A 12,504-nucleotide genomic window follows, 5' to 3' on the forward strand; every position below is an offset into this window, starting at 1 on the left:
TAGTGACATCTGCCTCCTCTGATAGGATGTGTCGTTGCCTCTTTTCCATTTTGTTTGGCAATGTGACCCTAACCGTTGCTTCCTCTCTTCTCTACCTCCAGCCATCCCTCACCCTGTGACCTCATCAGTCACTGCCCACACAGAGTCCCGACTGGACACACCGTTCACTCAAGCCACCGGCAACGCTCCCATTTAGCAGTAACTCAGAGACGCAGAACTGACTTCACTACGTTCAGGCTGCCCAACCAACTCAAACTGTCAACAGTGACTTCATTGTGAGACGGGTAAGTACAGAACAAAGCAACATTTTCATTTCAACTCCACCACTTTTATTAAGACATACACCAAATCAGTGACATCATTTTTTTAAAAAAAGCTTTCACATTATGTTATTCTACAAAAACAATGATTATTTTTACATGTAAAAAAAAAAACATTACAAGACAAAGCGCAAAACTCCCGAGTCTTGTGTACTCCTGTATTTTTAGTCAATCCAGTGACAGCGATCTCAACTTGTTACAGAGCTTTTCCAAATTGTTGGTTTGGATTTTCATTAGATGAGCTGAAAAAAAACTACAATGCTTCTTTGAAAAGCCACAACAACCTGTGTCACCTGAATGTTTGTGGTCAGATTTTAGCCCAAACATCTTTTTTTTTTTTTAAAAAGTAGGATTTGCTGTTTAGTGACTAATGGGGGTGTTGTCTTCAGCTGCTGTTATTGTTTGCAGTCAGTTTTTCACATGGGGTAGTTAAGCACCACGTCCTGTTTGGCCAGCTCCAACAACATAGGGTCATCGAAGAACTTGCTGATACTCACATCTTCGCTCAGACCCTGCAAAACAACAAAGGATGTTAGTCATATATAAAAGTAGTAATAAATTATAATCATCACTACTATATAATAGAATAGTTAATAGGTGGACACGATGCTCACCTTGCGCCTTCGGGTCTTGATCATGAACTCTCTAGCCAGATGGGGGGCAGGCTGAGGCTCGAGGGGCCTGATGACGATACTCTTATCCAAGGGGTCACCAGGGACAATCTGAAAGAAAATATTAAAGTTAGTTTTGTTTCCACCAAAACACAATTTGAGAACCTCTATTTTTCTGCTTTAATGAGCTGAAGGGACACTTCTATTAGTGGCTTCAACCTTTCACTAAAAATCTGATTTAGTTGCAAATGCATCTGGCTGTTACTGAGTCAAGAGTGCATCCATCAGCATGATGGAAAAAGCAAAATGTGAGTACTAGCACTCCTTTACTCTGTGACCAACACAGCATCAGTGCAATGATAGCACCTTTAGTTAGAAGATGTTAAGTGTTCACCAGCTTTTGAAATGACTCACTAAATCCATTATCTTAAGCAGCTCATAGTATGACCTTTCCAAAGTGATCTCATTATCATGGATATGATACATTCCCCTAAATGCAAAGAGAGGAAGGAAAGGAAAAAGACACTTGGTAGGAATGGTGAATATAAGTAGGGTAGAGTGGACGAGGTTAGCCATTCCCAGCCTTGAGGAAAAATTAAAATGGAGAAAAATAATCAATGGGAGTGGCTGAAGTCCAATCAACAGACAGACGAGAACAGTAATTGTCTTTATGCCAACACTGGCAGTACATAATCAAACTAATGAGGAAGGCACAATAAAGCCTCATGAGCTTACTGGGGCAAAAACACAGTTCAGGGACTCCTGTGTTAGTCAGCAGAAATCATCTTTGTCAAATCTTGACACAAAAACAATAATATAAACAATATACTGCTCATTCCAAACATTTTCTGAAAGATATGGTAACCTGAGCTGTAGTGTAGTAGCCAACAATGGTTAATATTTATTGTCTATGTTCCCAGGGGATCATTTTGTAGCTGTAACGTTTCTTTCAGTGATTAAATAAGCTCGTAAATGAATAATTCATGTCCAGTTTCTTACCCAGGACTTGTAATTTCACCTCAAGGGGATAAAACATAAGTCAAGAAGATAAAGTATCAACATTTACACCATTACATTTCTTAATTTCCTCCAGACGAATTACTCTGCAGTAAAGTATTAATCTAAACTAAGCGGAGTTCATTTTCACTGACACAGCGCTGCAGAGTGCAGACACAAACACATGTCAGACATGGCAGGCAGAGACACAGACAGCCACATTATACTTAAAACTTAATGACTCAACACTCCGCTCTACTCCACATCAAAAGCAGTTTAGCCTGAGTGGCAGACATGAACAAGACCAGTCACTCTGCGGCACAAGCTGCCAGTTCTACGTGCGACAGCATCTGTGCACGTGAGCCTGTGTACAGGTGACAGGAGCGTACCAAATCCCTTTTTTAAGACAAATGTGTAGGTAAAATGTTCATTGTTGTCAAATGTCCTATCTGAGCTACAATCAAGTTTTTAAATCTATGTCTGTGTCTTTCTCTCTTTGCATTTTAGGCTCTACATGTGCTTTCAGGAACCAGCACATGGACAAGTCTCTGAATGTCTGGGCCTGCAGTGAACTTAAACCTGGATTTCATGAGATCTAAATGAAAGTAATGTCAGATGGAAGGAGCTTTGTGTCTGCAAATGGTACCTGCCAGTGGTGGAACACAGACAGAGCAAAGGCCTGCCCCTGTGTATGTGTGCGAAGGTCGGTCTCGAAGCCGAAGGAGTCGATGGCTGGGATGAAAGCCTTAATGGTGTAGAGTGGCGATCCTGGAATAGGTGCGTCCTGCGTGACGTGACCCCTGACAGATGGCAAACACAGTGTGTAAAGTGTCATCAGTGAAAGATCCAAGCCAAACTAACTTTTGGTTTTTTGTTTTTTTTTTTAAAAATCCCAAAAAGGGTCAAAAATCCATATATCTTCAAACTATTTTTCAAAAGACATAAGAAATTGAAGAGATATTCATATTTTGAAAGACATGACCCATAAAGTTTTGCTTAAAATTTTCTAAAACCACTGATTATCAACATAGTTGCAGTTCGTAAAGCTAAAGTTTTGACATTTCTGGCATCAAGATAAAAAGAAAAGACATACCTTCTTCTGGCCAGTACCGTGTAGACAGCAGACACACAATCAGCTGGAGCCTGAACCTCCACAAAGTAATAGGGCTCCATTAACCTTGGTGTGGCCTGGAACACAAGGGAGACTATACATTAAAGTGAGGACAGGAAGGAGTTCCAACAGTATGGCCATCCCATGTAAAGCTGACGTCTGGATTTACGACAACAGCAGCAAAAGAGCCAAACGAGAGGAGGAAAGAAGCCAAAATCATGAAAAAGAATGTTATCGCACTGCAATTGCAACGAATGCACATCAGCAAAGTCCCAAACTGCAATCAAGCTAATGGAACATTAAAGAAAGTGAGGATGGAAGAAGTCTGGAGGAGCTAATGGAAGAGGAGAAGACAGCTGGAGGGCAGTGATCTCACCATGAGGAAAGCAGAATACACCACTCTCCTGGCTGTGGGGATGACCTGGCCTCCTCCTCTGTGGAGAGGCTCCTGAGCGATGACTGCATCCAGGATTTTAAACTTGACATTCCTGATGGCTGAGGGCACAGGAAGACCAGGTTAATGCAACAAGTCTGATGAGGAAAATTAACTTTGTGCACAATGTGTCAGGCGTACTACATCTGGTGTGATGAAAACAACATTGCAATTGTAATGCAGAGAAATGTTTATTCTGTAAAACTTACGCTCATCACACAGAGGACCCTCCCTGGTTCCCCACTGGAAGCCCTGAACAATGCTGTCTTTGACCGAGCCCAGCAGAGCTTTGTCCACCTAGACAGAAAACATTTAGTTAGCTCCTGAACCAGTTCTCTGAGTAGTCTTTCTGCTGATTAACAGATTTTAATAACATTAACTACATGCAGTTATTTTTGCATTGTCTTTCTGCTCTTGATCCAGTTTTTTAAAAGTCCAGCAACTTCCCAAATCACCAATGTTGTGTGACGCTTCCTGTACCTGTAAGCTACACAACACTGTTGTCGAATAGGATGATTTTGCAGCAAGTTTCCCAGAGGAAGAACAGAAATATTTATCAAAAATTACTTTATATCAATGTAAGGTGATTTTTTTTTTTTTTTTTTTTTGTAATAAGTACAGATAATTTTATTGCCCAGCCCTAATCTGAATTATGGCTTTAAAGAAGTGTGTAGCTTTAGAGCAGAAATGATTTCTCAACCCGTTAGACAGCCAACTAAAAATTATCAACAAATTACCTAAGAACTGTTTTAATTATTTTTCAAGTAAAGTGTCAAATCTGCCTCTGGTATCTGAGGATTCTTCAGTCTGTTTGAATATTGAGTATTTTGAGGTTTTGAACAATTGGTCTAATAATTGATTTGATGACAACTCTGGGATGTTATAATGGACATTTTCTGATGTTTTATACACATTTCATTAAATAATGTTGCAGATGTATGTGACTCTAAACATTTGGAGTAAGCGCTGTATAGGAGTTGATCATTTATGAAACAATATTCAATGAAAAAACGTAAATGCACTGTACTTAACAGTTATTCACCTTTCAGCCTGAAACTCACCTCTGAAGGCAGCGTATCATCTACAAGGATGTTTGGTCCCGTCGTGTCTGGTCCGAAGGCCCAGATAGACCTGGCAGCTAGCAGATCCCAGTCATACTTTGTCTGGAAAAACTCTCCCAGCTTCTTCCTGCCATGAGGAAACAGAACAGGCGCTGGTTGAGAGGAGGTTTGCACATCGTGTCAGCTGAGACATTAAGAAGATTGGTTGATGGGGGCACAGGGGTTAATGGAAGAGGAAGAAGAGAGCGAAGGTTTAGCTAAATGGTATGTGAAGTATGTCACTCTGCTGGCATTGATACACCATGCTAGCACCACTGGGTCCAGATGGTTTCACAGATTAATCTGAACACTTACAGGAAGTCGCTCTGGAGCAGAACACACACACACACACGCACACAAAACACCTTTAAGTTACAGTGACGGGAAAATCTGTATAGGATATAAGTGCATGACTCAATTACTGTGAGTGAACTGATCAATATACCAAGGAGGGTTTCTAATGGGCACATACTTGTCACAATGGACACATGGCTGTGCTCGACTGTGCTGAAGTATTCAAACACGGAAATGTTCTACATTTGTCATAGTTTCTAATTAAAATACACATTGGGGATGAATACTGCTTTAATATTTTGCCTTTCACACTTCAGTTTATGTTTCCTCTTTGACTGGGTCAATGTGGGTCATCCACCCTGACTTTGTAATTTACTGCCATGTTGTTCCATAGCTGTGACAGTTTTATTACTTAGTGTGATGCAAATGAGATGAAACCCACATGAAACAAAAATGAAGTGAAATGAAAAACGTTGCCAGAGTGCTGCTATTACTAAACTGCAGCACATGGTTATCACCTCCATGTCCAACTTGAGCATTAAAACTGATGGTAGGCATATCAGAGAGTGCACACCTCTTGATCTTTGCATAATAAGTTGAAGAAAATTGGCTAATACACCTATAGCTTTAAAGAGATTATTACCCACCAGTCCAGTAACTGCACATTTTAAATTACAATTTCAGCCCTGAGCATTTTTATATTTCTCTTCCTTCTACAGCATTAAATTAAAAGAACCAATGATTTTTCACCCCGGCTAAGTGAGGAATAAATGAGAACAAATGATCTGGCAGGATAGCTTTGGTATAGAAATTAATAAAGACTGCTACTTTATTAGATTCAAATTGGGAAACTAACATGAAAGGCACATTATATCACTTTAATTAAGATGTCACTTAAGTTTTCTATACGGGTGTGAGGGTAAAATCTTCTAAAACATACCTGTTCCATGTGATCTGCACCACTTCGTTCTCTATGTCCTCAGCCAGCCCCTTCTCCAAGGGCTCTGCAATCATTGTGATCTTATTCCTGTTAATCACATCATACAGCCACCGGTTACTCTCTCCGCCAGAGGGAAGGACCAACACTGACACAAAGCCCAAACAACCCTCAACTGCCCCAGTTCATCTTAGACACCGATTCATTATCAAGTTACTCATCTAACAAAGTAAGCTTTCTCCAAAACTTTGCTCATGGCATTGTATGTGTGGATAAAAATGTTATATTTAATACACACTTTTTGTTTGGAGTTTCAGCAAAGCACTTGAGAGATGAAGTCTCCACAACTGTTTCACAGAAAGTCACAACTGGATCAGCAACCTGTGGGTGAAGAGTCACAACAATACAAAGAAGCAAAGGCTTAATTACTGTGGTGACTTTTTGTATGTGAGGAATAAAAAAAGTTAAAAGAATTCAGAAAAAAAATGTACTGAAGATTGTGTCGTTAGGAAAATACAAACATATACGGTTGAGTAATATAATGTGATTGAAACCAAAAAAAATTACTTTAATGTCAATCTCTGAGTACATCTTGCGCAGGTCATGCATGACACAATCCAAGTAGAGCTCTCCTGTGCCCAAAATAACATGCTCTCCAGATTCCTCCACCTGAAAGACAAAAACAGCAACAAACACAAATATTCTATTGAGTATTGCATTTTCTAATGCATGTCTTTCACTTTTCCTTTTGACAGGAGGGAAATTCAGATTTAAAAAAAAAAAAAAAAACCTCAACTACTAGGTCTGAAAAACACTTCACCGCTGCCCCAGTGTGTTGCCCAACAAACCTTTGTGGTTAGGGAGGGATAGCTCTTGTTGACCTTCCTCAGTCCATCCAACATTTTAGGCAGCTCTGATGGATTGACGGGTTCCACTGCAATCTTGATAACTGATGCTGTGTTGAATTTCAACGGCCTGAAAATCTGAGCCTGGCATAGAAAATAAAAAGAATAATAATTGTACTCGCTCATAAGGCTAATTTAAGATTCCAAAAAATTTCTCTTCTCTGTCTCACCTCCTCGTTGCCCCTGGGCTCGGTGATTGTGGCAGTCTTGACGATAGGCTGGTCACAGCCTTCAATCAGAACCCAGTTGCCAGCAGGCACTCGGTTCACTTCAATTTGGTATCTAAACATTTGGATACAGTTGGATTTACAGTTGGATTTAATACAATTACTGGTTTCCAACTTTTCAAATGTAACAAAGCAAACTCCTGTACCTGGCAACAGAAATCCAGAGACGGCCCACAGTGCAGACCTGGGAGTCCTCCTCATCTTCAAGAGTGTAGTTCTCCCCTAAAACCTTGACAGGCTGGCCTGCCTGAATGGTTCCACTCAGCACCCTGCCAAAGGCGTGGAACTGAACCCCATCGTCAGTGCTGTACATCTTAGTGGTGTGGCACATCAAAGGGCCCTGAGCATGAGAGTCATGAGGTGAGAGGGAGAGAGGGATTATAGAAAGAGACACAAAATAGGACAGGAAAGTCTTTCCACTGAATTGTAACAATTGTCCCAAACTGTATGAGGGTTTTGACAGCAGTAAGAGTTTGAAATGGAACTTGGAAAACTGATCACTGTCCTACTTTGTCCTAAACTGGTGTATTTAACAGCTTGTTGATTTCAAGCCTGCTGGAATGACATAGTTGACTTCTAGTACAAACAGATTGCAGCTATTAGCAGTTAACTGATGTATCTGCTCCTCACCAGGTAATAAACAGGAGACTCCTGTTCTTTCTCCATTATACTCACATCAGGGTCACACTCTGCCATGGCCTCCCCCAGATCTGAGTCCAGCCCTCCTGTGTAGGTGTGCTCTATCTTGTTCCTAGCACCCTCTTGTGGCGAGGGGATGTGTTGTACACACATGTCCACAAAGCCTGCAGCAAGGACATCCACACTTGATTTATTACATTCACTAAGAATGGCCTTTTAAATCCAGATCAAAATTACAGCCACAAGCAAATTAGACAGATACAGTGCCCCTGGATTATTATTATTAATATATCCAAATAATTAAAAAAACAAGCTATGCAAAGCTTTAAATATAATAATAAAATGATTGAAAACATTAAAACAGCAAATGAACAAATGTCCTTAAGTCATACCAGTGAATTCTCCAAAGAAGCGGTTGCAGACCAGCCTCAGCAGGGGTCTAATGTTCAGCTTTAGTTCCTCTTTAGACAGGTGGATTCCAAGCTCGTCAAGGACTCGGGGGAGAGAAGTGTCCACATCCCCAACAACCTAGGCACAAATAGGATTTGGGTCAGTAGTACACATTACGTTCTGCAACTCCATACCTCTTGTTGTATTTACACATTTTACATATATGTGAGTCATATCCAACCTGTGAGAGGATCTTGTAAAGAGGTTCCAGGATAAATTCAACAAAGCTGCGCTGTGAGTTACTGCTTGGAGCTTTCTTTGTGAACTTGCGACTGAGAACAGCGAAGAAAAAAGAAAATCACTGTACAGTAAAGACGTGTTTGGGGGACAGAGAGGCTGGCTCAACATCTGCTGTGTTCTGTGGAAATCTAAATCAGGAACTCACGTTTTGGGGTTGAAATAAATGTCTCCCCACAGCCTTTTGGCAAACTCATTATAGTTGATGTCACCTGTAAACACAGAGTTAGTTCATATCATAATTAGTAAATTATGCATAAGCATGTAAGTGATAAGAGATAAGGATGCTAAAGATTTTCTCACCATAAGTATCTGAGTAGATCTTTGCAAAAGACCCCAGGGTGAAACAAATGCTGTACTGAGAGCTGGCGAAGCACACGTTTCCAAGCAGAGGTGACACCACTAAGTTCTCGTCTGTGGAATATGTGCTGAAAAAGAAGACGCATGACTAGTTAGAAACAACGATCTGTTATACGTTTTATTTTGCTGTCATATACAGTAAATCACAAACCATCACAATTTCTACATTTTTATAACTTCCTGAGACATCTTTTAATGAAAACTTTTTAGTTTAATGGCATTTGACTGGAACAATAAACGGGACGTTCATGCTGATGAACCAACTCACACAATACAAATAGAGGTTGAAATGCACAATAATTAGCATTTTCTTTTACAGATTTTTTTTAAATATTTCAATTAAAAGTTGTGCTATATTTGGAGGGAGAACAATTTAAAGTGGATGTATTACCTGAGTAAACCATTAACTTCATCCACAATGTGGCGGAGTTTATAATAAGCATCTGTGGGGGGCAGTTTGAGCTCCACAATGAGTCGGTCCACCTTGTTGATGCAGATGGTGATGGCCATACGCTCCTGAACTGCGTGTTTGATCAGCCGCTCTGTGTTCAGCATCACCTGGGCAAAAGTACACAATTGTCTGTGTTACAGGAAGGCTGGCAAAGTCAATGTGTGCACAGAGGATAACTTCCCACAAAAAAAAAAAAAAAGAGAGAGAACTCACTCCTTCTGCCGCATCAATGAAGAGAACAATACCGTCCGAAATCCGGATGCCAGATGTGACCTCGTCAGAGAAGTTAACATGGCCTTAGAGTGAGACAAAATGACAGGACCCGTTGTATCACTTTCAGAAGTTGAAAGTTTCATCATTTTCTCCAGACAAAAACTTCCAAACAAGCATTTAGGAACCAAATGATCCATTTAAAACAATACCTGGTGTATCCATGATGTTGAAAAGGTAGGATTTGCCTCTGGAGTCTGGCAGGACCATTGTGACAGGCGTACTCTTGATACCAACTCCTCTCTATGGGAGGGAACACAACTGAAGTTAATTTAAACATTTTTTTTAAATGATCATTACTTGAGGAAAAAAAACAAAAAAACACCAACAACCTTTCCTTTATCTAATATAATTCTATTATTTCATAAACAATTTCCCATGTTTCAAATCCTTTATCATTTTAACCTGAGGCAAAATAATGTTTTGTTTCTGCAGTATTAGCAGTATTTTTGCCATAGCCCAACAGAAAAAAAAAACCTACCTCCTGTTCTGTAAAGAGGATGTCTGTGTACCGCAGCTGAAAAAAAAAAGGAATAAACTATGTTAATCTCTGATGTCAAACAAAGAATAAATGTGTGATAAAGGGCAAAGTTACTGAATTATTGCAAACATTGCAACACTTACATCCACATCATCTCGTTTCCTGATTTCTGGGTGTGTCTGCTCAATCAAGCAGTCTACAAAACAGGTCTAAACAATAAACAAATTCATTAGATCCAGATGCATCTAAAGAGCAGCCAAGTTGTGCCACTATTGAGCCTGAACTAGAAACACACAGCTAAAGAGAGACTGAGTCAGAAACAGTTATTAGGTAGGTTCAAACCTTGCCATGGTGAAGGTGACCACATAGGGTGACATTTCGAATCAGCTCTGAGCTGTCCATCAGATCTGCCAAGAACCTACCAAGAGAAAGAAAAGATACCAAGCCTGAGATACATACAGCAAACACATGTAAATGGCAGATATGTTCTGGAAAACATGCAAAATTGAATTAAACTGTCTTGAACCAGTTACAATCTGGATAAACATTTGCATCATCTGACTTTTTAGACAAAAAAAGGAAAATCTGCAAATCATGCAGATGACTTACTCCATATCATAGACAGTAGCAGGTAACTCCTGCTCCATGAGAGTGAACTGCTTGTGTTTCACAGGTTTAATGATGGGCTCTGGAGTGGTGAGAAAACACAAATGTTTGTAGGTTAGATGTATAAAAATGATATGTTATGTATATGGCTGTCTGCATGGAGAGTAAGTAACAAAACACTATGAGCTCTGCCTCTAACCTGTCAGAGGTTGTGTATCTTCCTCCTGGACAATAGTTTCCACTTCTGGTCCATAAACCTCTTCTGCTGTAGGATAGTACTTCTTGTCTTCATGCAGGACCACCTCCATTCCCGGAACATCGTCGTCAGCATCAGCAGGCTCGTCATCATCGTCTTCATCAGCCTGCACAAGGACAGTTTTATCTCCATGACATTTGTGCACATTCAGCAAAAACATATATTAAGTGCTGCCAGATAAAAACAGTTCACACTCAATTTACGTACCTCGTCAACATCTCTGTCCTCTGCTTCCAGATCATCATCTTCATCATCAGAGTCCAGCTCTGGACCGATGTAGTTGCCAAACTCATCATACAGATCAGCCTCCATCTTGTACAGACCTGAGAGAGGGGTCATGTGTTAATGACTATTGATGCTCATCATGTCATTTACTGTCACAGCCAACTAGGGTTCAACACTAACAAACCAATGTGACACAACACAGCTATAGTTTATAGAGCCATGGCTTATTTTGGAAAGACCTTATTAACTATTTGAAACTTTTAACTGTAGGCTTCATTTTTTTCACAAAAAATTAGCGTTCGAGCATTAATCATCAGTCAATGTTGACGAACAGCTTTTGTCATATTAGTTTTTCCTTATTCATATATCGCCATGCAAATTGTTGTGATAATATTAACTAGGTAGCTAAGGTTAACACGAAGTTATCGACCCACCGAGGCTAATGCTAAAGCTGCTAATGTAGCTCCAGCATAATATGAACCAGTTTAGTTAACTATTTGTCCTACAGGAGGTTTTCGTTGGTAGGAAATCTGAGACTAAAATGTGGCCTATCTCGTCAACAGTGTTTCGTTTATAAACCACTCTTGGTGTTATTTTGGCAGCATCAATACTAGCCCAAAGCTAGCATACTAGCTAGCTAACAAGCAAAGAAATGAATGACGACTCACTTACGTTGTTCTTTACCATTATAACGATTTAACCATAACTAACTGCACCGTGTTGTAACTTACAGGCTCTGAGGCGCACTTACCGGTACTCTGCAATAATGTACTTAGCAAGTATTTCTTCTAAGCCAGATAAAAGTTGGGTATTTATTCAGAAGATAAGTAAATTTCCAAATAGCGCCATGCGCATAAGAAACCACTTCCGCTTTTCTTCTTCTGTCGACCGGTGGGCGGTGAGCGCTCAATGCTAAACTCAATATCGCCCCCATCGATGGAGATGTTACACTACAGACAGACCAGTCTCCACATTTCAAAGGTTCAACTCTCTTCTGTCGTTCAAATTAAATTCATATAGACAGATGTATGTGCGCATTGTGACCACTGGAGAACAGTAAACACTCATGATCATACACAGACAACTTTAGATGCCGCGTCGACGCTTTTGACACGTTTCACCCGCCGGTCTGCTTATTTATTTATTTACTTATCCATTTATTTATTTAAAACGTCACCGTTCATACTATTATTATAACTATTAGGTGAATTAAAATATAATCAGTAACATGCAGTAACTTTTATCTATCAATCAGCTGTGTGACTATATGAGTTATTGTGTTAAATGTTTAAAACAGTTACATGGGATGTTGTTCTGTCGCTAGGCAGTAACACTGTCACAACATCTGTATCCATGGTAACTGTACACAAAAGGGGCGATATATATATATATATATATATATATATGTAGATAGATTGATAGATAGATGGATAGACTATCGCCACCTTTTTATTTATAGAGAGATGTATATAATATATACATAGCCTATATGATTTTGATAAAATATAATACTTTTATATTTATATATTTATTATATTATATCTACATATATTTATATAAACATATATACAATCAGCCCTGAAAACAGGTCAATA

General features: G+C 39.6%; 1 protein-coding gene across 1 annotated transcript; it reads right to left on the reverse strand.

Moving 5' to 3' along the window:
• Positions 1-350: 350 nt before the first annotated feature.
• Positions 351-11,793, reverse strand: eftud2 (elongation factor Tu GTP binding domain containing 2). Its single transcript, XM_026324686.2, has 28 exons — positions 11,661-11,793; positions 10,892-11,007; positions 10,628-10,790; positions 10,432-10,510; positions 10,165-10,240; positions 9,966-10,031; positions 9,823-9,858; positions 9,494-9,584; positions 9,285-9,367; positions 9,012-9,178; positions 8,564-8,688; positions 8,409-8,472; positions 8,205-8,295; positions 7,966-8,101; positions 7,610-7,737; positions 7,081-7,274; positions 6,878-6,989; positions 6,651-6,791; positions 6,370-6,471; positions 6,101-6,183; positions 5,806-5,892; positions 4,533-4,659; positions 3,681-3,768; positions 3,415-3,533; positions 3,021-3,115; positions 2,574-2,727; positions 935-1,042; positions 351-832 (listed from the first exon to the last, which is right to left on the reverse strand). The coding sequence occupies exons 2-28, from the start codon at positions 10,994-10,996 to the stop codon at positions 737-739; spliced, it is 2,916 nt and encodes a 971-aa protein (XP_026180471.1). The 5' UTR covers positions 10,997-11,007; positions 11,661-11,793; the 3' UTR covers positions 351-736.
• Positions 11,794-12,504: the final 711 nt, after the last annotated feature.

Source organism: Mastacembelus armatus, chromosome 8 (assembly GCF_900324485.2).
Source record: "Mastacembelus armatus chromosome 8, fMasArm1.2, whole genome shotgun sequence".
Lineage (NCBI taxonomy): Eukaryota > Metazoa > Chordata > Actinopteri > Synbranchiformes > Mastacembelidae > Mastacembelus > Mastacembelus armatus.

Excerpts from the sequence above, each read along its gene's own strand:
- eftud2 (XM_026324686.2), bottom strand. The coding sequence starts at position 10,996 with ATGGAGGCTGATCTGTATGATGAGTTTGGCAACTACATCGGTCCAGAG. Across the intron at positions 9,859-9,965 it reads GGAAACGAGATGATGTGGAT|CTGCGGTACACAGACATCCT; the intron begins GTAAGTGTTGCA and ends TTTTTTTTTCAG. Across the intron at positions 6,472-6,650 it reads ATCCCTCCCTAACCACAAAG|GTGGAGGAATCTGGAGAGCA; the intron begins GTTTGTTGGGCA and ends TTTGTCTTTCAG.